Source organism: Bos indicus x Bos taurus, chromosome 6, assembly GCF_003369695.1.
Source record: "Bos indicus x Bos taurus breed Angus x Brahman F1 hybrid chromosome 6, Bos_hybrid_MaternalHap_v2.0, whole genome shotgun sequence".
Lineage (NCBI taxonomy): Eukaryota > Metazoa > Chordata > Mammalia > Artiodactyla > Bovidae > Bos > Bos indicus x Bos taurus.
The window spans coordinates 99083021-99107286 of record NC_040081.1 but is presented as its reverse complement, the minus strand read 5'-3'; the positions used below and the strand labels follow the sequence as shown (position 1 = coordinate 99107286).

Here is a 24266-nt window from a genome sequence, read left to right as displayed (position 1 = left end):
GGTAAGTTGGATACCCTCATCCTTCAAAAAGTAGCTCAACCAAATAAAGCAGTTGATTTAATCTGACTATATTTCATTTTTGGTAAACTGTGTTTACCTAGAAGAAAAATAGTATATGTTTGTGTGCTTGAAAGTTCTGTTGGATGTGTGAATACTAAAGCTTTTATGAACTGATGGTAGGTAATAAGAGAGCCCTTATTCTTTGAAGAGTAATATGCATGCATGCATGCTAAGTTACTTCAGTTGTGTCTGCTCTTTGCAACCCAGCCTGCCAGGCTCCTCTGTCCATGGGATTCTCCAGGCAAGAATACTGGAGTGGGTTACCATGCCCTCCTCCAGGGAATTTTCCTGCCCTAGGGATGGAATCCAAGTCTCTTCTGTCTTCTGCACTATCAGACGGGTTACTTAACCACTAGCACCACCTGGGAAGTTCAGAGAGTAATATAAATCCTGGCAAATCTCTCTATTAGGGAAGTTTTGTGTTTCCAATAAGGAGTGACTAATACCAAGCAACACTGTTTATCACTGCAGTACAGCAATACTACCTGTGAGCATGAGAGAAATGAGGGAGGTTCTGCAGAAAAAGTCCCCATGGATGTTGACTGGGACGAACTAAGTAAACGATTGAAATGTTAGTTGCCTGTCTTATTCATTTCTAAGGGTGGTATCGTTTTCAACATGGGTAAATTATCTGCTCTTCCCAATTAGAAGCTGTTACAAGGAGATGAGTTTGTCTTTAGCTGAGAGATTTCTGTGTATGTGCCAAGTTCAAGGTCCACATTGATTCCAAGGATTTTCCCACAACTCTTGGTTGCCCTTAAAAAATATATGTTGACATTAGGACCTACTCTGAAAATAATCGTGACAGTGTCACATAAAGGTTTTCCTCGTGTATGTGTTCTCATTTGTCGGTGGCGTCTCTGCTGTCGTTTGTTAAGCTATTAGCACCGCTTGCTGCCCTGTGAGTGTTTAGCTTCAGTCACTCTTTAGGACATCATTAAGTTGACTCAATTCCTGTGAATCAGTGTGTCAAGTAATGCGGCAACATACGTAAAACTCTAAAATGTCAGCTTTTGCTGTGGATCTTTATATTGGCTTTAGAAGCCATCATCTTACCTTTATTTGTTTATTGAGTTTCTAATTATTGAGTATTGTTTATTTGAGTATTCCAATTATTGTATATTCCCTTTGCCTGCCATTTACTGAGGAGTCGAGGGGGTGGTGGTAAATGCAGCAGTTAAGCTCTAAATGAGTCATTCTTTCTTACGCTCCCATTAGATCCTGACTGACACGTCATTTCCAATTTTATGCTATTTTTTAATCTTCCAGGTTTTTGGCTGTAGTGCCATCTCTCACTGACAGTTCAGAGTCTGTGTCTGGGCAGCGGCCGAACACCAGCGTGGAGCAGGGGTAGGTCATGTGCCTCTTGCACATTATAGTTTAATACTGAAATTGGATCATTTACATCTGGACAGTATTATTTAATATTTTAATGAATATCCCTGCACCCCAACCCTCAGTGGTTTGTAGAACAATTTTACAATACTGAAAATTAGAAATAAGAGAATGTACGCATGATCGCTCGTGTCAAACCAGTGTCAGATGTCTCACATGTTGATCATTTTCCTTTAATGTTTTGAGAATATGCACACTTGTGCCCAATTGAGTCCATCGTATATATAGACACTTTTACTCTGCATCTTCTATTCATATTATATATAAACATTTCCTCTTGTTTTTAAAAAAATTCTTTAGAAACTTTGTCTTTATTTACTAGCCACTCATCATTACGTATAAGGCATTCTCTTGTTTTTGGATATTTTATCTTTATCAGGTTTCCTTGTTATAAAACTTATACACATTTGTATTCTACTATTAGTGGATAAGTTTGCTTATCTCAGTAGATACCAGCTTTCTATATTTACTTTTTAATTTTTACTGGTTAACTTAATCAGTTAATTAATATAATTTTTTGAATGATTTGTTTCTAAATATACATTTTCTTTTGTATTAGTAGCCCTTTATAATCCATTGGAAAAGAAGCAGTGCTTTGGGGCTACAAATTAATTATCACAGGATGCAGGAAAATGTCTTAAAACTTTATTGGACATTCTGTAAATTTGTCAATAAAATGTGATACCCAGTTTGTATCTATACATATTAAATTTGTGTATTTCTCTTTAAATTATTGTTTTTATTTTTCTTTAGCTGACATTTAATAAATACAGATGCTGCATGTCTGCTTTTGTTAACCTCAGAAATATGTTCTGTTCCTAATCATTTGTGTTGTTGTTAAGATAAATACAGGAAGCAAAAGGCTCTCATGAAGCATATTTAGCCTTTTTTCTACTTGTAAGCAACTTACTAGTACTTTTGCCTGCCTAGATAATCTCCAACTTGCTATTTCATTGTTCTGTGCTGAGTTGGCACTTCTTAAAGAACTGTTCAAAGCTCAAAGGCAAGAAGCAGAAATTCATTTCCAACTTTAATCTCCTTTTCAGTTATTCCCTTTCTTACAAAGTTGAGAAATGATCACAGCTCTTTTTTCAGTGCTAAGTCGCTTCAGTCGTATCCAACTCTTTTGCGACCCCGTGAACTATAGCCCACCAGGCTCCTCTGTCCATGGGATTCTTCAAGCAAGAATACTGGAGTAGGTTGACATGACCTCCTCCAGGGGATCTTCCCAACCCAGGGACTGAACCCAAGTCTCTTCTGCCTCCTGCATTGATTGGCAGGCGCGTTCTTTACTACTAGCGCCACCTAGTATCCTTTGCACTCGGTTTACCTGAAAGGAAGAATTTTTCTGGAAGTGAAAAGTGGTGTCTGTACTCTTGAGCTAGAAATGTTTATGAACTAAGGTTTACACCTCTCTTAATTTCCTTTCAGATGATAAAATATATGGTTAAGTGCTTTACTACTGGTTCTGTGATCAATTCACAAACTTCAGATTATTAATTATCCATGTTACAAAGCTGTTAAACCTTAAGGGTTTTATAGCATTCTAGAAAAGTCTGCTATAAAAAAAAGTCCATAATTTTGTGAACAGCCATGAATTTCCTGTCATAAAATATTTATATTTTCATTCACTTTTTCAACATCTCTTTTAGGAATGATGTGTACCTACTGTGAACAAAATATTGTTTGCTATATCACTTATTCCAATTGAATCTCTTTAAATCAGTTTCAGTTCAGTTCAGTCGCTCAGTCGTGTCTGACTCTTTGCGACCCCATGAATCACAGCACGCCAGGCCTCCCTGTCCATCACCAACTCCCGGAGTTCACCCAAACTCATGTGCATCGAGTCAGTGATGCCATCCAGCCATCTCATCCTCTGTTGTCCCCTTCTCCTCCTGCCCCCAATCCCTCCCAGCATCAGAGTCTTTTCCAATGAGTCAACTCTTCGCATGAGGTGACCAAAGTATTGGAGTTTCAGCTTTAGCATCAGTCCTTCCAAAGAACACCCAGGACTGATCTCCTTTAGGATGGACTGGTTGGATTTCCTTGCAGTCCAAGGGACTCTCAAGAGTCTTTTCCAACACCACAGTTCAAAAGCATCAATTCTTCAGCGTTCAGCTTTCTTCACAGTCCAACTCTCACATCCATACATGACTACTGGAAAAACCACAGCCTTGACTAGACAGACCTTTGTTGGCAAAGTAATATCTCTGCTTTTTAATATGCTGTCTCGGTTGGTCATAACTTTCCTTCCAAGGAGTAAGCGTCTTTTAATTTCATGGCTACAATCAACCATCTGCAGTGATTTGGGAGCCCAAAAAAATAAAGTCTGCCACTGTTTCCACTGTTTCCCCATCTATTTACCATAAAGTGATGGGACCAGATGCCATGATCTTAGTTTTCTGAATGTTTAGCTTTAAGCCAACCTTTTCACTCTCCTCTTTCACTTTCATCAAGAGGCTTTTGAGTTCCTCTTCACTTTCTGCCATAAGGGTGGTGTCATCTGCGTATCTGAGGTTATTGATATTTCTCCTGGCAATCTTGATTCCAGCATGTGCTTCCTCCAGCCCCGCGTTTCTCATGATGTACTCTGCATATAAGTTAAATAAGCAGGGTGACAATATACAGCCTTGACATACTCCTTTTCCTATTTGGAACCAGTCTGTTGTTCCGTGTATAGTTCTAACTGTTGCTTCCTGACCTGCATATAGGTTTCTCAAGAGGCAGGTCAGGTGGTCTGGTATTCCCTTCTCTTTCAGAATTTTCTACGGTTTATTGTGAAAAATAAAAAATAAATCAGTTTACATAGGAATTATTGTAAAAGGCTGAAAGTTGAACTAGATCAGTGTTTGTTTCAAATTCATTTGCTATGATCCACAGTAAAAAATATACACTACATTGCATTCCAAGTAACACGAACTTGCTTAAAATTCTGAAAATAGTTTCCCTTACTATGTGTAGTGCCTTCCAATGTTCTGTTCTCTATTTTCTTCAATTCAATTCTGTTATTTCATATTTCAAAATGCTGACCATAACCCACTAAACCGATTTCATGACCCACCATTAGGTTGTCCTCCATAGTTTGAAAAATTTATGGATCTGTTGACTTAAAATTTTCAGCTTTGTAATTACTTTGATTTAAAATTATTAATATGTTGCTAAAACAGTATGTTGCCTACAGTTCATTTAATTATTTATCATTTGTAGATCTGGGTTGCTTAGCACTCTGGTTGGAGAGAAGTCTGTGACTCAGAGATGGGAGGTAAGTTCAGTGAAAATGTAAGCATCCTTCATAATTTGTAGTCAGAAGGTATAAGTCATTCAGTTAAAAGCACTTTAATAATTTATAAAATATATACCATAGACAAAAAAGTTTTCTTTTTGTTCTTTTTAGAAAAAAACTGTTTTGTTATTCTGAAATCTGTAAGAAACTATCCTTTGCCTCATTTTGCATATAAATTTTTTAAAGCAAACATAGTGGAAATAATTGATCGCTTTAAAGTGAATCTTTATTTATCTTTCCCAAGAGAGGTGAAATCAGCAACTTTCAGTATTTGATGCACTTGAACACTTTGGCTGGAAGATCGTATAATGACCTCATGCAATATCCTGTCTTCCCCTGGATCCTTGCAGATTACGACTCGGAGGTAAATGTCACATCATTTCTGTGAAATTGGAACACATCGTTAAAAGTAATTAAATGATGCTGCAGTGGCTTAAGTGATTTATGTGCATTATAGTTTTCAGTTCTCAACAGGCACTTATTCCCAAGAAGATGAGACGAGCTTTAGCTTCAGTTCAGTCTCTCAGTCATGTCCGACTCTTTGCGACCCCGTGAATTGCAGCACACCAGGCCTCCCTGTCCATCACAAACTCCCGGAGTTCACTCAGACTCACGTCCATTGAGTCAGTGATGCCATCCAGCCATCTCATCCTCTGTCATTCCCTTCTCCTCCTGCCCCCAATCCCTCCCAGCATCAGAGTCTTTTCCAATGAGTCAACTCTTCGCATGAGGTGGCCAGAGTACTGGAGTTTCAGCTTTAGCATCATTCCTTCCACAGAAATCCCAGGGCTGATCTCCTTCAGAATGGACTGGTTGGATCCCCTTGCAGTCCAAGGGACTGTCAAGAGTCTTCTCCAACACTACAGTTCAAAAGCGTCAATTCTCTGGCACTCAGCTTTCTTCACAGTCCAACTCTCACATCCATACATGACTGCTGGAAAAACCATAGCCTTGACTAGATGGACCTTTGTTGGCAAAGTAATGTCTCTGCTTTTCAATATGCTATCTAGGTTGGTCATAACTTTTCTTCCAAGGAGTAAGCGTCTTTTAATTTCATGGCCACAGTCACCATCTGCAGTGATTTTGGAGCCCAGAAAAATAAAGTCTGACACTGTTCCCCATGTATTTCCCATGAAGTGATGGGACCAGATGCCATGATCTTCATTTTCTGAATGTTGAGCTTTAAGCCAACTTTTTCACTCTCCACTTTCACTTTCATCAAGAGGCTTTTGAGTTCCTCTTCACTTTCTGCCATAAGGATGGTGTCATCTGCCTATCTGAGGTTATTGATCTTTCTCCCGGCAATCTTGATTCCAGCTTGTGTTTCTTCCAGTCCAGTGTTTCTCATGATGTACTCTGCATATAAGTTAAATAAGCAGGGTGACAATATACAGCCTTGACGTACTCCTTTCCGTATTTGGAACCAGTCTGTTGTTCCATGTCCAGTTCTAACTGTTGCTTCCTGACCTGCATACAGATTTCTCAAGAGGCAGATCAGGTGGTCTGGTATTCCCATCTATTTCAGAATTTTCCACAGTTTATTGTTATCCACACAGTCAAAGGCTTTGGCATAGTCAATAAAGCAGAAATAGATGTTTTTCTGAAACTCTCTTGATTTTTCCATGATCCAGCAGATGTTGGCAATTTGATCTGTGGTTCCTCTGTGTTTTCTTAAACCAGCTTGAACATCAGGAAGTTCACGGTTCACGTATTGCTGAAGCCTGGCTTGGAGAATTTTGAGCATTACTTTACTAGCATGTGAGATGAGTGCAATTGTGCGGTAGTTTGAGCATTCTTTTGCATTGCCTTTCTTTGGGATTGGAATGAAAACTGACCTTTTCCAGTCCTGTGGCCACTGCTGAGTTTTCCACATTTGCTGGCATATTGAGTGCAGCACTCTCACAGCATCGTCTTTCAGGATTTGAAATAGCTCCACTGGAATTCCAGTTGAGCTTTAGCTTAGGCTTGGACAAAGTTTGCATGCTTGGCCAACTTCTTGGATTCATGGTAATCCATTCAGTCTCCTAAGTGCCAATAAATTTGGATCCACTGGAGGAGGTCACTGTCTTCTACACTGTAGCCAGTTTCAGAAATAAATCTAATTGAGTCATCTCTCCGTTTAGAAAAGTATTGCGTAAATCATCATCACAATTTGGACATAATTTCATTTATTTATTTATTTTTGCTGACCTCCATCTTCATTGCTGCACAGCATTTTCTCTAGTTGTGGCAAGCAGGGGCTACTCTAGTTGCAGTGTGCGGGCTTCTCATCGCCATGGCTTCTCTTGTCATGAAGCAAGGGCTCTAGGGCACACAGGCTTCAGTAGTTGTGATGCACAGGCTTAGTGCCACCAAGGCACGTGGAATCTTCCCAGAGCAGAGATTGAACCCATGTCTCCTGCGTTGGCAGGCAGATTCTTTACCACTGAGCCACCAGGGAAGCCCGTGGAGAGAATTTTAAAATGTCAGTACAGTACCTTTTGCAGAGTAGCTGCTAGTTAGGTACCGCTCCTGCACTCCCGGGACTGCTGTCCGGGACCACCCCGTTCTCTTTCAGCAACTCTGCACGTGCTACCCTCCCTGCCTGGACGTCTCCCCATGTCCGTGCCCTCCTTACCTCCCGCTGCCAGGTTCCTCTGGCTGGCTGTATTTCATCCAGCAGGACATACTCACTCACACCTCCAGGGGACCTTCTGTCCTTTCTCTCTTCTTCTTTTTCCTCTGTTCCCACACCACCTTTAAGCTGTATTGTGCTGCCTTCTTTTACATGTTGTAAGCATGGTTTTTGTCTGACCTTACTTAGCTGTGAGGATGTTGAACTCAAAGACCAACTTAGGTAACTCCTAGGGCCCAATCTCTAGAGCAAGGCCTGGTACTTATATGTGCTTTACTCATCTTTGTTGAAATAGTCAAACTACAAATGAGGTGTTTTGCATATAGAATTTCAGAGGACAAATACTAACTTGAGTTATTTTTGTAAGTGTGGATCAGTTTCTCCTGTCCAAGACTTTTAAAAGACAAGTTGGCAAAATTGGGGGGCCATGTTGTTGTTCAGTCGCTGAGTCATGTCTAATTCTTTGTGGCCTCATGGACTGCAGCATTCCAGTCTTCCCTGTCCTTTACCATCTCCCAGAGTTTGCTCAAACTCACGTCCATTGAGTCACTGATGCTAACTATCTCATCCTCTGCCGTTCCCTTCTCCTTTTGCCTTCAGTCTTTCCCAGCATCAGTGTCTTTTCCAGTGGGTTGACTCTTTGTATCAGGTGGCCAGAGTATTGAAGCTTCAGCATCAGTCCTTCCAACGAATATTCAGGGTTGATTTCCTTTAGGATTGACTGGTTTGATCTCCTTGATGTTCAAGGGATTCTCAAGAATCTTCTCCAGCACCACAATTTGAAGGCATCAATTCGTTGGCACTCAGCCTTCTTTATTGAAGAGGGAAATGGCAACCTACTCCAGTATTCTTGCGTGGAGAATCCCATGGACAGAGGAGCCTGGTGAGCTATAGTCCATTGGGTCACAAACAGTCGGACACAACTGAGGCGACTTAGCATGTAGCCTTCTTTATGGTCCATCTCTCATATCTGTACATGAATACTGGAAAAAACCATAACTTTGACTAGACAAATCTTTGTCAGCAAAGTGATGTCTTTGCTTTTTCATATGCTGTCTAGTTTTATCATAGCGTTCCTTCCAAGGAGTAAGTGTCTTTTAATTTTATGGCCTACAGTCACCATCCGCAGTGATTTTGGAGCCCAAGAAAATAAAATCTGTCACTGTGTTCACTTGTTCCCCATCTGTGCCTTGAAGTGATGGGACCAGATGCCATGATCATAGTTTTTTGAATGTTGAGTTTTAAATAAAAAGAACACAAATTAGGTATCCCATTGGTACATAGTTCAAATGTCTGCTTTTAATATGCTTAGGAGGTAAATTTTGGTTTCCTTTTAAATATATGAATTAAGTCACCTAAGGATGAGCCTTTAAAATGATCTCTGGCAGACTGGAGGAATCCACCTCATTTGGGAATCACGGCCTGGTATGATGTTGTCTTTTGGAGGTGACCAAGTTAGTGAGTGCCCTAGTTTATTTCACTTCGCTTTCACCTCTAGGAAGAAAATGCTCAGAAGTGAAGCTGGAGTGAAAGAGGGGAGGAGGGGGAGAGAATAGAAGGGAGATTTGATCCTCCGGTTTGGTGGGTAACGGAGGGTAAAGAGGAAATGGAGCTTTTGTGTCCACAGTCTCCTGCCTCTCCCTTGTCAAGACTGGGAAGGGTTTTCCCTCTTATTCCTTATCTCCAAACCTGGGTTCTGAGTGCCTTCTCCTGTGCAAAATAAATTTCCAAAACAGACATCTTCATACTGAACCAGTTAAACTGCCATGTGCCTCTCTGTAAAATATGGATAACCAGTAGGTGCAAGGCGTTATCTTGGAGTCCAGCTCTGCTGGTGTGACCCCATGGATACTAGCCCATTGACAAAGCATCGTGGCTATAGCCATTCTGTCTACGGTGGTGAAAATAGAGTGTGGATAGTAATTTTGGAATTGGGTTTCATTTTGTATTTTAGGAGGTCGATCTTACTAATCCCAAGACATTTAGAAACCTGGCCAAGCCAATGGGAGCACAGACAGATGAACGATTAGCTCAGTATAAGAAGCGATATAAAGACTGGGAAGATCCTAATGGTAAGTAACTTTCCCTGTCGCAGGACTTGGTACCCACGTTTCAAAAGTAAGCCATTATTTAGTGGTCTGACGCCCTTCCATCTTTCCCCAAGTTGCTTGTATATGATTATGTCTGTTACATATGCAAGCATATACACAACTATCAAAGTAGGAAAATCAGGTTTTGCGTGTTAACTGATGGCCATGCTTGAAAGGTGTTTTTTGGGTAGCTTGTCAAGTATTGGCAAAAACTAAGTCTTTCTGCTTTGTCTAGGGTAGAAATTTCCCATCATAATACGCCTTTATCCCTAATCGTGTTTAGGCCAGGAACTATGCTTTCCTTTATTGATTCTTTTAATATTTTTTATTGAAGTATAGTTAATTTAGTGTTTCAGTTATACAAAAAGTGATTCAGTGTGCATGTGTATGTGTATATGTATATATACATATTTTTCTTTTTCAGATTGTTTTCCATTATATGTTCTTTTAATTTTATTGAGCACTTTTTACAACCCTTTTGCATTAAAAAAATACTAATTGAGTCCCTTCTAAAATAATGCAATTTACATACTCATGATTTATTGTTTAATGTTTATCATATTACCCCTTCAAATAGGCAAAACAAACAAAGGAGGAAAAAAAATTAAGCCTAACAATATTCCCTGTTTGGAATCTTTTTTTTTTTCCCCTGCCAAGGAGAATGTGTAACAGAAATTGCATAATACCCGTAGACATCGATTCAAAGAAATGTATACTATTGCAAAGCCAGAACCTAATAAAGAATTGCTTTACATCAGTATCCTGCTTTAGTTGAAGGTGGCTTGCTAGTAAGGATTATCTATTATACAGTTAGCCTCAAAACATGAATTGCTGCTGCTGCTAAGTCGCTTCAGTCGTGTCCAACTCTTTGCGACCCGAAAGACGACAGCCCACCAGGCTCCCCCGTCCCTGGGGTTGCTGGATGTACTCAATTTGGGGGAAAGTCACAGAATTATACTAAAATGGATACTTGCCAGATATATAAATGAGGGGTTTCAGTGTTATCATAAAGTTTTTATTCTACAACTGCCAGAACTGACTGTACTTCGTGTCGCGGTTATCATGTACATTAGCATTTTCAAGTCTATTGATTAACACTAATTTTATTTTTGTGTTACTCTTTTGTTTTCTTTTTTACTCTCATTTTTCTTGTTTTTTAAATTTTTATTGGTGTATAGTTGCTTTACAGTGTTGATCATTTCTGCTGTACAGCAACGTCTTCCAGCTATACGTATACATATATGCACTCTTTTTTTGGATTTCCTTCTGTTTAGGTCACTGGAGCGCTGAGTAGGGTGCCCTGTGCGGTGCAGTAGATTCTCAGCAGTTATCTATGTTGTACGTAGTATCAGTAGTGTATATATGCCAGTCCCGATATCCAAGTTCATCCTTTTCAATTGTGCTTTTATTTTCTTGGCCAGGAGAAACTCCAGCCTACCACTATGGGACCCACTATTCATCAGCCATGATTGTGGCTTCATACCTTGTCAGAATGGAGCCCTTCACACAGATATTCCTAAGGCTACAGGTAAAACTCTTAAGTTTAGAATTTTTGCATGTTGTTCGCGCCTTCTATTTAAGATCGTTTTTGCTATTTTCTTTAATGTTGTTTATCATTACAAAAGTCACAAAAGTAGTCAAAACATAATGATTGTGGAATTTTACTGGACAAAATTGATAAATAAGCTAGGATTTGTTTACACTAAACAAGTGCCAAGGTCCTTTAGTCAAGTAAGCAAGTAGCATTTGCTTTCCAGCCACATATATGGAATCCAGCCTTAACTGATTCATCAGACATTTTAAAAAGTCCGTGTAGCTCAATTGCTATCTTCCCTATTATAATTGCTTTTCTCCAAATTCTCTTTTCATTTATTCAGCAAATATTTATTGAATACTTACCGGATGCCAGGCACTATTCTAGGTGCTTAGAAGACATCAGAGAATAAAGACAATAGTCCTGCCTGATGGAATTGATATATTTTGGTTGAAAGAGACAGACAAACATAGTAAATAATGATCTAGTAAAATATTTTAGTATATGATACGTGCTGTGTGAAAAACAGAGGTCAGAGAAAGGGGATAGGAAGTACAGGAACGTGAGGTGGGGAAGGACATGGTGCCATTTTTAGGAAGACTGGTCACTGTAGGTCACCTCGGAAAGGAGACATCTGACCAGAGCTGGAAAGAAGTAAGGGAGTTACTGGTGTGGGTATCTGGAGGAAGTGTGCTCCAGGCTGGGAGAACAGCCTGCAAGGGGCCCTAAGTCAGGCCCTGAGGTATTTGAGGAACAGCAAGGAAGCCAGTTTCTGGAGCAGAGTGACTGCAGGGGAAAGCGACAGGGGATGAGGTCAGAGAGCTAGCAGGGCCAGATGGCAGTAGGCCGTGGTGGCCATTGTACGGACTTGGGATTTTCACACAGTGAACTTCATTGTAAAGACAGACACACTGTGTTCACTCAAACACAGCATTGGGAGTTTGATTGAGGGAAGGCAGTGGTGCATCTATGAGGCCATGTAAGCAAAGGAAATTCCTTTTATATTTGAGTTTATCGATTTATAACTTTTTGATCACCTTCCTAGTTCTCCTCTAAATTCTCATGAGTATAAGAATAACAGTGTCATGTTATTTTATGAAATTAGTCAAATACATATATAACCTGAATATTCTCAACTGTAAATGGCTATATAATAGCAGCTTTTTAAAGTTTTTTTTTTAAATTAATTTTTATTGAAGTTTACTTGCTTTACAATGTTGTTAGTTTCTACTGTACAACAAGTCAGCCATATATCCCCTCCCTTTTGGGACTTCCTTGCCATTCAGGTCACCACAGTCCATTAAGTAGAGTTTCTGGGCTATACAGTAGGTTCTCATTGGTATACATAGTATGTGTTAGTCCCTCAGTCATTCCTGACTCTTTGCAACCCCAGGGACTGTAGCCCGCTAGGCTCCTCTGTGCATGGAATTCTCCAGGCAAGAATACTGGAGTGGGTTGCCATTCCCTTCTCCAGGGGTTCTTCCTGACCCAGGGATCCAACGTGGGTCTCCCACATTGTGGGCAGATTCATTACTATCTGAGCCACCAGGGAAGCCCTATACATAGTATAAATACTGTGTATATGTCAATTCCAGTCTCCCAAATCATCCTGCTCCCCTCTTTTCCCCCCTTGGTGTCCAAAAATTTGTTCTCTATGTTTGTGTCTCTAGTTCTGCTTTGCAAGTATGAATCCTTTTTTTTTTTTTTAAGGAGAGTATTATCAAACGATGGAAGAACTATTTCCTTATAGTCTTGCCCTCTCTCTAAAAACTAATCTTTTTAAATTGTATTACATGGATATCACTTTGATACAAAGCAAGAGACCCTTTGTAAGGAGAACCCCGAAAAGAATTCTTCTTTTTCTGTGATTATTTAAAATTTTGTGTATTTGACGTAGGAGAATGGGAAACTGAATTGTCACCAAATGTATTTCTTTGGGGTTTCCAGGCCCTTGAGCGTGGATGCTGAGGTGGGAGCAGTTCTCTCACAGAGGTGCCTTCTCGTTCTGCCCACAGGGAGGCCACTTTGACCTGGCTGACCGGATGTTTCACAGCGTGCGTGAGGCCTGGTACTCAGCGTCAAAGCACAACATGGCAGATGTAAAGGAACTCATCCCAGAATTTTTTTACTTACCAGAGTTCCTGTTCAATTCCAACAACTTTGACCTTGGTATGTAGCACCATGGCACTGTCTTAGGAACGGTATCCAGGAAAAGACCAACAGAAATGTCACTTTTCTGAGAAGTCTGTAGCAGACACTGACAAAGAAAGCTTTTGTTACCAGACCAACCTTGGGTCCACCCACCTGAAACACAGCAAACCCAATCAGTCTGTTGACGCTGGGTTGTGGTGAAGGATGGGACAGTGTTTATTGCAGGGCCAAGCAAGGAGAATGGGCAGCTCATGCTCAAAAGGCCTGAACCACCCCCAGTGACAGCTTTCAGAGGAGAGTTTTAAAAAGTCCATGTAAGGGAGAGGGTCACAGGCTTTGTGATCAGCTTGTGCTCAGTTCTGCGATTGGTTGATGATGCAGTAACGAAGTGGTATTTCAGGAATCTTGGTCATCAACTTCTGGATCTGACTGGTCTGGGGTCTATGAACCTGTGGTCAGCATGCAGTTAACTTCCTCCACCTGGTGGGGGTTTTAATATCTGCAAAACAACTCAAGGATATGGCTCAGGTTTATAGCCCTTGAGGAGAAACTAAAAGTCCTTGACTTTATTTTAGGCTAAATTGTTATTTTGTGCTGCTTGGCTGTTTTCCTTTGTTTCTGCAGTTTCTCTCTTCTCTGGTTACATTTGCTCTTTGGAACTCTGGGGAGGCCTGGGAGACTAAGGCTTTTCTACAAAGGAAGGAGGGGGAACGCACGGGGTTGGGGTGGACGGGCTGTTCTTGGAAAGGCCCTGCAGGGTCCTCCTCAGTTACTATCCCTCATGGTTACAGCTGCTGTTAAAGTCAGCTGGGTTATTGGGTATATGAGAATAAATATAACAAAGAAAAATAGATGTGTGCCCCCAAATAGCTGTTTCAATCCAGAGTCTTGGGAAAATGAAAAAATTAACAAAGATTACATCTAATGGTCAGAATATCATTATTTCATTGAAAATGAAAGTGAGGTGAAATTTTATTTGAAAATTAATGTGATTGAAGCTAACAGCCAAGAGTGGCATATCCACATTTTTCACATATAGTTTAAATCTTTCCTTATTGTCTCAGCTTACATGTTGATAAGTTTTAAAATTAGAATTGCTGAATAACTCTAAGTAAACCCTTTTTTCATCCCGTTAGGGTACTAAAAAAACAGAACCAAATCAACATTTCTAAAAGGGAGAGCAATTTCCTTGGTACTTTGCTCTCTTTGTATTATCCAGCAGCTACAGGAAGTAGATTTGACTTTGGTTATTGTTTCTTGGAACACGGTTTGCTAATCTGTGTTTTGAATATTTATTTTTACAACATATCAAAATTTCATTGTTTTACTTAGAGTATTCATGCCAGATATTGTTCTGTTTTCATATTCTTTTCATGCCCTGTATCATACTGTATTTAAGACTTCCACATATAAACCAGTATCCACATATAAACCATTACTATACTATCTCATAAAATTTATTAGGTAATTCAGAGAATCAGTTCAGTTCAGTTCAGTCATGTCCAACTCTTTGCAACTCCATGGACTGCAACATTCCAGGCCTCCCTATCCATCACCAGCTCCTGGAGTTTACCCAAACCCATGTCCATTGAGTCGGTGATGCCATCCAGCCATCTCATTCCTCTGTCGTCCCCTTCTCCTCCCACCTTTAATCTTTCCCAGCATCAGGGTCTTTTAAAATGAGTCAGCTCTTTGCATCAGGTGGCGAAAGTATTGGAGTTTCAGCTTCAACATCAGTCCTTCCAATGAACACTCAGGACTGATTTCCTTTAGGATGGACTGGTTGGATCTCCTTGTAATCCAAGGGACTCTCTCAAGAGTCTTCTCCAACACCTTCACATCTAATATGTTTGAATGATTTTATTTTATTGAGTATTATAATTTTTATTTATTTAATCACCCATTCAGCAGCTCAAACCTTGTGAAATTGTAGCTCCAGATGCAATAGGAAAGATAATAAGACTCTCTCAGTAGCCCCAGCAAAAGTCCTAAAACTGAGTCTTAGTATTGATACCTCTGATTGGACTTGGGACTCAACCTTGAGCAGCTAAAAACACCAAGTTCTAGCACTTAGAGTTGGGAGGAATGGCAGTTCCTCAAAGGAAGAGTAGATGGTGAATAGGGAAAAACAACAAATGTGAACCCAGCATTTGCATATGAATGCACATTAGGGTTTTACTAGGTTTACTTATAATTCACCTTTGGAGAATGCTGCTGTCTTCCCTAGGAACACCACTTTCAAAGAGACAAATATGCAACAGTGCCAAAACACATTCCAGAAATTCAGTCCGTTATAATAATCTATGTTGCAGGCATGTTCTAACCAGACTACTTACAGACCCAACCAAATCATCCACTTTTAAATAAGTAAGTGAAAGAAAGGTCATGTATAATTGTCACGCTCACCTTCATAACATATCCCCTTCCTTCCTTGAAATCACACACTTTAACAACAATGCTATTTGCAAGTAAGAGCTAAAGCTCTTAAAACTTAGGAATAAATCCTCATAATCTTGTATTTAGATAAACATAAGCAAAAGCAACAAAAAAAGGGAAATTGAACTTTATCAGAATTTAAAACTTCTGCATACAAGGGACATTATGAAGAAAGTGAAAAGAAGACATACAGAATGCCAGAAAATATTTTCAAATGATATATATCTTGTAAAGATCTAGTACTCAGAATATAAAGAACTCCTACAACTCAACAGCAATAAGATAAGTGACCCAATTAAAGGGGCAAAGGACCTGAATAGACATTTCTCCAAAGAAGTTATACAAATGACCAATAAGCATATGAAAAGATGCTCAGCGTCATTATTCATTAGGTAAATGCAAATCAAAAGCACAATAAGGTAATACTTTGCATTCACTAGGATGACTATAATGGAAAAGGCAAGACACACAAACAGAAAATGACAAGAGCTGAGGAAGATGTGGAGAAAGTAGAACATTCATGTGTTGCTGGCATCAATGTTAAAATGGTTCAGCACTGTGGGAAGCAGTTTGGTAGTTCCTCAAAAAGTGAAACATTGAATTGCCACATGACCAAGCAGTTCCATGCAAGAACTGTCCAGAGGAACTGAAAAAAGACTTAAAGACCTGTACATGCACATTCATCACGGCTTTATTGACAGTAGCCAGATGGTAGAAACAGCCCACATATATATGAATGGATAAACAAACTGTGGAATATACATATAATGGAGTATCACTCAGGCATTATAAGATACGGGGTAATGATAAATACACCAACATAGACGAACCTCAAAAAATTACACCAAGTAAAAGAAGCTAGAGGCAGAAAGTCACATAATGATTCCACTTATATGGAATGTCCAGAACAGGTACATACCGATAGACAGGACACAGATTGGTGATTTCCAGGGCCTGGGGCAGGGGATGGGGGGTGGGTGGGAGGAATGGGGAGCAACTGTTTACATTTAAGATTTCTTTCTGGGGTGGTCAAAATGTACTAGATATAGTTGCACAATAGTGTGAACATATGAAATGCCACTGAATTGTTCACTCTAAAATCGTTAACTTTATGTTATGTGAACTTTACCTCAATATAAAGAAAGTCAAACAAAACTGTTTGTCTCTCCATCCAGAAAAGATAACTAATGATACAAAAGAAAGAACACTTGGGGTTTTTTCCCTGGCTCTGGAGCACGTAGGTTCATTTCCTGGTCTTATCCTTGTACCCTTGGATAAACATGGAGGGAAACTACAGAGTAGCAGAATTAGACCAAGAGTTTTCAACAGACTGTCCCCTTTAAATGACATTTTAAAATTGCAGATAGCGCTGATAAAATAACCTTATATCACACAGTATTTAGGGATTATGAGCAAAATTGGGAAAAGTAGATTCTATCTCAGGTAGTTAGGGGATTATTACTTCTTATCAAAAAAGTTATTTCTTACTTCTTATTAGGCTTAGAGGACATTTCAGAGAGGGTGGGGAAAGGGTGTGAAAGAGAGGAGAGGGGCTGTAATAACTTGATTGTTTTATTTTTTTTAAGTTACATGAAAATGTTTCCAACTAAATCGAAACATTCCTTTAAACAATAAAATGGATTTTTAGTCTCTTACTTGTATCACATTGTAAAGAAGCCATCAAGCCTCAATGATGAAAGGAAAGGTTTTTACTGGCCCTTACTTGGAACCTGCCTTCTGTGTCCTGAAATTTGAACACTTCTCTATGAAAATTTATAATTCAGCTGTTTAACCAACTGCATGAAGCTAGGGAGTCCACATCACCACTTACAGGGTCATTGTTGACTGTGGTTATCCTATCTGTGCCTAGGAAAGCTCTGTAAGCTCCCGTTACCTTTTCGAAAGAAGAAACAGAACCCACTTCCTCAATGCCAATCCCAGTTTTGTTGTCAGTAGATCTCATAGTAAATGCGTCCTTTACTGTTTTAGGGATTATCTGGCTGTGACTTAAAATAACAGTTTACGTGGAATAAATATGACATGGTTATGAATTATCATAACTTGATTTTTTTTTTCTGCCAGGTGGTCCTATAGTCTTTCCAAGTGTTTTTTCTGTTAAATGATACAATAGTCACCAAAAAGTTACATTGTTTCAGATTTTACTTTTATTTTTTTAGTGAGAATCCTTACAGCAAAATACATGTGGGTTCTACAGCATTCTCTCAAGAATTTAAGAATCAGAAGTATGACAAACCACATGTATTGCAAATATTTCTGGATGACTCATACTTGTATGTCCTCTTAGGCCAAAATAGAATTCAGACTAAAATTGGCTTGAGGAGTTAGGTATTCTTTCAGCAACCTTTTCCATGTGAATGCAGAATTTTGTCAAAACATCCAGAAAAGAGATTGAGTGCTTGGCCACTGCTGTTGACTCACCAAGCTTTAAGCATTCTGGAAAAGCCTACATGTACTCTTCAGAGAAATTGTTAATGGTCTTGCAGATGAGCAGTCTTAAGGGGCTTGTGTTGGTTTGGGCAGTTTCTTCCAAACTCAAAACAGTAACCCCATAAAATGTTCATGAAGGAGTCCTGTGATCAATTAAATGTCAGAAATGTTGTATCTAATACCGTTCCTAGAGAAGAGTAGTACCTCTGAGGAGCCTTGCAGAAAAGAAACATGTTTAACCTTGCGTAGCTCAGCATTTCCTGAAGCCCTTTGACTGTGGGAGCCCCACAGTTTTGTGAATGCTCAGTAAATCTCTCTAAGGAGGAATTTTGGGGAAATACCAGAGTAGATGATCTCTGCGGGTCCTTTCTGGTGGTAAAACTGTATAGTTCTGGTAATGAATCTAACCCACTACTTGTCTGTTACTTTCACAGGATGTTACTATTTATCTCACTCTTTTATTTTCTTGTTAATGTATCTAATTTCACAGGCTGTAAACAAAACGGCACCAAACTTGGAGATGTTATCCTTCCACCCTGGGCAAAAGGGGACCCACGAGAATTCATCCGGGTGCACCGTGAGGTAATGGGAGTGCACTTTGCATTGGAACTGAGGTTTCACTGGGTCACTGACCACAGAACAAAGAGAGGACCCTGAGCGATGTGTTCCCCACATGTTTAAGTTACTAATGTTATTTGTATGATTTTTAGTTATTTTAGTTCCAGTTGGCCAGTGGTCACTCCTTTTACTTTCCAAGTTAGTAATACAAGTCAGCCAGTGACTGAACCTGTGTTTTGAAATTGCAGGCTCTGGAATGTGACTACGTGAGTGCCCATCTGCATGAGTGGATCGACTTAATCTTCGGCTATAAGCAGCAAGGTCCTGCCGCAGTAGAAGCTGTAAACGTCTTCCATCACCTTTTCTATGAGGGTCAAGTGGATATCTACAACATAAATGACCCCCTCAAGGAAACAGCCACCATAGGGTTCATTAATAACTTTGGGCAGATCCCTAAACAGGTATGGCTGTTTTTTCCTTATCGTTGATATTTTCTATTACATTTTTTAAGCTCTGTCTTATGTCTGTGGGCTTCCCCAGTGACTCGGTGGTAAAGAATCTGCCTGCCAATGCAGGAGACGCAGGTTCCATCCCTGGGTCGGGAAGATCCCCTGGAGAAGAAAATGGCAGCCCCTCCAGTATTCTTGCCTGGAGAATCCCACGGACCTAGTCCATGGAAGAGTCACACATAACTTAGCGACTGAACAATATATCTATGGATGGTAGATGACCATATAGTAATTAACTTTGGACCAAGTTTTTAATTAAGAACCGTGAATATTGCCCAGTGGTTGCAGTGGGTCCCTAGATTATTACATTCTCCTCCCTTTTACAGTCCAGAAAAATAGAAATTTTGTTAGTCAAAGAGGATTTTCCTTGACAGACTAGTGGCAGGGCATGCTTTCTTGTCCCCACATGAGATTCGGCAGGAAACTGGCTTCTCAGCTGCTCCTCCACAACCCAGAGGAAGGGAGAGCTTCACCACATCCGATCAGGATAGAGGAGCTAGTGGGCAAGTCACGTTTCCTGTGGAAAAGCCTCTCGGAAGGTTGTGTACCAGAGGCTAGCACTTTGCCTTGCACTCAAAGAATTCCTCCAGGAAGCCCTAGCCAACCAGGTATTCAGTGTTTCTGCAAACCAGAAGAGCCTCCTTTTGAGTCGCTAAGGGAATTCATCTCATCCTTTATCCCCATTGTTCTGGGCCCACGAGGAGGGCAAGATGTGCCAGAAGAAACCACAACACGGTGGAGAAGCCTCGCGTTGCTGGCTGTTGAGACCACCACCTTTCCCCCAAGTGCCCTGGCCTCTGCATTTTGACCCTGGCTGTCCTTCTCTGTTCAAGATCTCTCCTGGACTCCCTTTTTGTAGGTTAACTGACTTTGAGGTTTCTACAGTTGACAGCTGGGAACACAGAACAATGACAAGTCTTTGTTTATGGAAAAGCCACGATAGACAGTGGACAGCCTGTGACTCCAGCACTCACAGTGCAATCTGATCCCCCAGTGCAGGAACCAGGTTTACTTCTAAAGTGAAACATTTGTTGATGAGCTGGAATCACACCAGAAGAACCTTAGTTAAGCCTTTCCCTTCTTTGAGGGTTACATGTGCAGGAACCATTTTTCATAACCTTCTGGGAAACCTTCTGGGAAACAGATATGCACTGTTGCATGATTTTTGCCCCACTTTTGAGTTTAAGAGGCAGATAGTCTGGGAGATAGGGTTTGGATACTAACATATTTCTAGGACATTCCAGGAACTAATGGAGAGTACTTCCAAGTGTAACCGTCCCTCAAAATAGCTAAGCTTTGTCGTCGTCATGTTAATTTATCCTTATATATGCTTGCCTGGCCTGCTTTATCCTCAGGTACCTCATAAAGGTCTTCAGTAAAGGTTCATTCATGAACATATTTGAAAGTATGTAGGTATTTTAATACCTCTTCGGAGTCTAGTCTTTGAAGAATAAAAAGCAGATGCTCCGTGTGGGGCCCAGGCTGCTGGCTGCTATGGGGCCTCTCTAAGCAGCCATGCAGCGCCTTCCCCACCCTTGATTAAACCTGGAATCACTGAAAAAAAAAAAGAAAGAAATGAACTCTGATCCTATGCCGTGTATGTAGATAAAATGGGAATTACATCTTTAAAGCTTTGGGAGCCTCAGATGTGTATCTTTATAAACATATTTTTTCCTGTTTTTTTCTCCTGGAAACTCACAATGTCAAATAAATAGACTGTGATGGTGTTATGGTCATTCTAAATCTCATTTCATGTTAAGATTTTCCAAATATCTTCCTTAAATATCAGTTTTCAAACAGGAATGACTCTGCCTATTTAGAAAATGTACAGTATTTGAAAAGCAGTCATCTTAAATGCACATTAATACTTTTCAATCCCTTAGAAATACTAAACAGAAATGACAAAGATCTTTTTTTCTTTTACATCATCACAAAGTAAAAAGAAGGCAACCGTATTCATACTGAGCAAATTAGTAGCACCTAAATGAGATAGGAATGATGTCACATCCATAAAGCCTGTGTTGGCGCCAGATGTAACCCAGTTAGAATGGCTGCCTGCTCTCCATTGCCCAGAACGGTATCGGTCTGTAAAGGATGGGTTCATTTTTAAACATCACTGAAAAATAATTTTCAACTGACTGTTATTTGAAGAGATTAATTTAGTTTTGAAAAATTATCATGAAATCAGTGTAGCATAGAGCTTGATGGTAACCCAAACTTGAGTATCCGAGTCTTGTCCCCACTTACTGAGGTATGAGATCTCAGATGGCAACCTTCTGAGCCTCTTTAAATCTCTTTCGTCAAGTATAAAATGTGATAATGTGATACCTAATGGCTGTTGTGAAGCTTAAGTGAAATAGCAACAAAATATCTGGCAAATAAAAGGGCTGATTAATAAATGTTAGCTTTCATTATAAAACGTGTTGTCTTCTGTCTTACCAGTTATTTAAAAAACCTCATCCACCCAAGCGAGTGAGGAGTCGACTCAACGGAGACAATGCGGGGGCCTCCGTCCCGCCAGGGTCTGCCAGTGACAAGATCTTTTTTCATCATCTGGACAACCTGAGGCCTTCACTAACACCTGTAAAAGGTAAAGTGACAGGGAATGAGCTTCTGATGGATGATTCTGTGCGACTGTTTAATAATCCTAGTTAAGCAATAACAAATTTGCTTCTCAGCAACAGTGTCATTTGTAATAAGTGCTAAAACCACCAAATACTTGTTAGAGTCTCCTTTTCCTTTTCTCGTCTCTTCTTTCTGCCTGTTGGATTTTGCATCTGAAAGAAACCCAACAGGTTCTCCTCTCTGCTAGGGTACTGAAAACTAGTATACCAATCTTATAATTCAACTTGTAGAAAAACTTCTGCCATCTTCATTTACACATGTTCTGCCAATTTAGAAATAGCAGTAAGAAGACTTGTATTTTTAACATGCCAACTAAAAGCTTCTTTCATCTACTGTTATTGTAAGTTATTTTAAATTACTTTTCCAAGTAGATTTTTTTCCCCTTTGAATGAAAAAAAAAAAAAAAATGTTTTGCAGAGTCTTGAAGTTGTCACTTAAATCCAAAAACTGGAGCATCAAAGTCTGGATGGGTGCCCAGCTCTCTGCTGCCTGTCTCATTCCACAGACTCTGCCCTGTGCCAGCTCCAGCCACTGCCCAGAGATGGCTCTGGAACACTGGCTGGGGTCTTGGCCTTCCTTCAGGAAGTCTAGGGCTGGGTGGAGCTGAAGGCCTAGGTCATTTGGAGGTCTGTGTGGCGTTCTGGGAGCATCCCAGAGCACTCTGGCAGTCCTCGGGATCAAAAGGTGGGCCTGGTGGCTGGGAACCAAACCCAAGCAAGTGTCCATAGCCAGGCAGGCTGGAGACACCAGTCAGGGTTGACATCTGCCCAGTGGGTCTGCAGAAGACTCCATCGAAAGCCACACCCTGCTTCCTTCTCAGGTCATTTTGTGTTTATGTGGGTGTCGAGATGCTTGATTTGTCTGAATATTTGAGGTCTCTTTACCTCCCCTCCCCTGTGGGCGTCCCCGGTGGCCTTAGTGGTGAAGAATCTGCCCACCAAGGCAGGAGATGCAGGAGACGCCAGTTTGGTCCCTGGGTTGGGAAGATAACCCTGGAGGAGGAAATGGCTTCCCACTCCAGTATTCTTGCCTGGAGAATCCCACGAACAGAGGAGCCTGGTGGGCTATAGTCCAGGGGGTCACAAGAGTCAAAGACAACTAACACTCTCTACCTTCCTCTCTGGGATAAGGAGGTTAGTTTTCCCTATACTGGTTCTAATATGTTGATTTATTTTTTGTAGAACTCAAAGAGCCTGTGGGACAAATCGTGTGTACAGACAAAGGCATTCTTGCGGTAGAACAGAATAAGGTTCTTATCCCACCAACCTGGAACAAGACTTTCGCCTGGGGCTACGCGGACCTCAGCTGCAGGCTGGGGACCTATGAGTCAGACAAGGTTTGCACTGTTGCTTGCTCACTTATGTCATCCTGCTCTTCTGTGGCCTGGAGATCCTGCCTCATGGGGGTGGGGATAGCTCAGGCCAAGGGCTTCTCAGCTGCTTTCCCCAGGCCAGAGGAAGGGAGAGCTTCACTGCATCCCGTGAGGATAGAGGAGCTAGTGGGCAAGTCACGTTTCCTGCAGAAAAGCCTCTCCTGGAAGGTTGTGTACCAGGACCTAGCAGTTTGCCTTCCACTCCAAGAACTCCTCCAGGGGGCCCTCGCCAACCAGGTGTTCAGTATTCTGCCAACCAGAAGAGCCTCCTTTTGCGTCACTGTCCCACTTACCATATCGGCACTCTTCAATGGCTGGCAGAAAACCTGCCGCCCTTCCCCTAAGAAGCAGTTGCGGCTACCATTTTGAGTCCCATCAGCATCTCTTGGAGAGGCAATACCTAAGTGGTCCTTTGGAGTCATATTTGCCCCTTGACAGTCCTCTCCTGAATGCATGAGGGACACAGTCAGTGTCTGTAACACAGTTCTGTTCAGTCACATTGTCATCAGCAGCAGCACTCACGGTTTCCTTTTACCTTCTACCTGCTACAGCAGATGCATCCTTTCACCAGATCACCCCCTGCATCTCACATAGTATCACACAACCTAAACGTCATTTTCAGTCACACAATCGGAACATCTTTTTCCCTGACTGGAAAAACTGGAGACCCCCAATATGAACAAAGTGCTGCTTCTTATGATTTTCGACACCAGCTATAGTTAGGAGGCTGTAGGGTGTAGTTCAGAGTAGAGCTTTAGGGAACCAGCCCAGCAGGTACCTGCAGGACACAGGTATTTGCCCAGGAGGGACCCAAATAGAGGTTACTTTCATTTGGTATGCTCGTCGTGTCTCAGAAGCTTGTAGTGCTCGATGGCATGTGTCTCACATCTCTTCTATTTTACAGGCAGTGACTGTTTATGAATGTTTGTCGGAGTGGGGCCAGATTCTCTGTGCGATCTGCCCCAACCCCAAGCTGGTCATCACGGGTGGAACAAGTACGGTGGTGTGTGTTTGGGAGATGAGTACCTCGAAAGAAAAGGCTAAGACTCTCACTCTCAAACAGGTAACAGAATGTGAAATGCTGGACCTGTTCCACCCCCTCGCTCATGCTCTAGAGAAACTGAAAAACTTGCTTAATTCCAAGGCAATTTAGACATTAATGGACAAGACCAAAAAATGTGTGTTCTTTTG

At 40.9% G+C, this 24266-nt stretch overlaps 1 protein-coding gene across 3 annotated transcripts in view; it reads left to right on the top strand.

Annotated features, from left to right (window-relative positions):
* Positions 1-24266, top strand: part of WDFY3 (WD repeat and FYVE domain containing 3) — a 283520-nt gene that overhangs the window by 239772 nt on the left and 19482 nt on the right. For all 3 annotated transcript variants that reach the window (XM_027544940.1, XM_027544939.1, XM_027544938.1), the window contains 11 exons: positions 1330-1410; positions 4663-4717; positions 4983-5102; positions 9307-9424; positions 10864-10970; positions 12992-13145; positions 18502-18593; positions 18818-19030; positions 21521-21668; positions 22885-23039; positions 23980-24138. In XM_027544940.1, the coding sequence (XP_027400741.1) occupies positions 1330-1410; positions 4663-4717; positions 4983-5102; positions 9307-9424; positions 10864-10970; positions 12992-13145; positions 18502-18593; positions 18818-19030; positions 21521-21668; positions 22885-23039; positions 23980-24138 (1402 nt within the window). The remainder of the gene's footprint in view (positions 1-1329; positions 1411-4662; positions 4718-4982; positions 5103-9306; positions 9425-10863; positions 10971-12991; positions 13146-18501; positions 18594-18817; positions 19031-21520; positions 21669-22884; positions 23040-23979; positions 24139-24266) is intronic.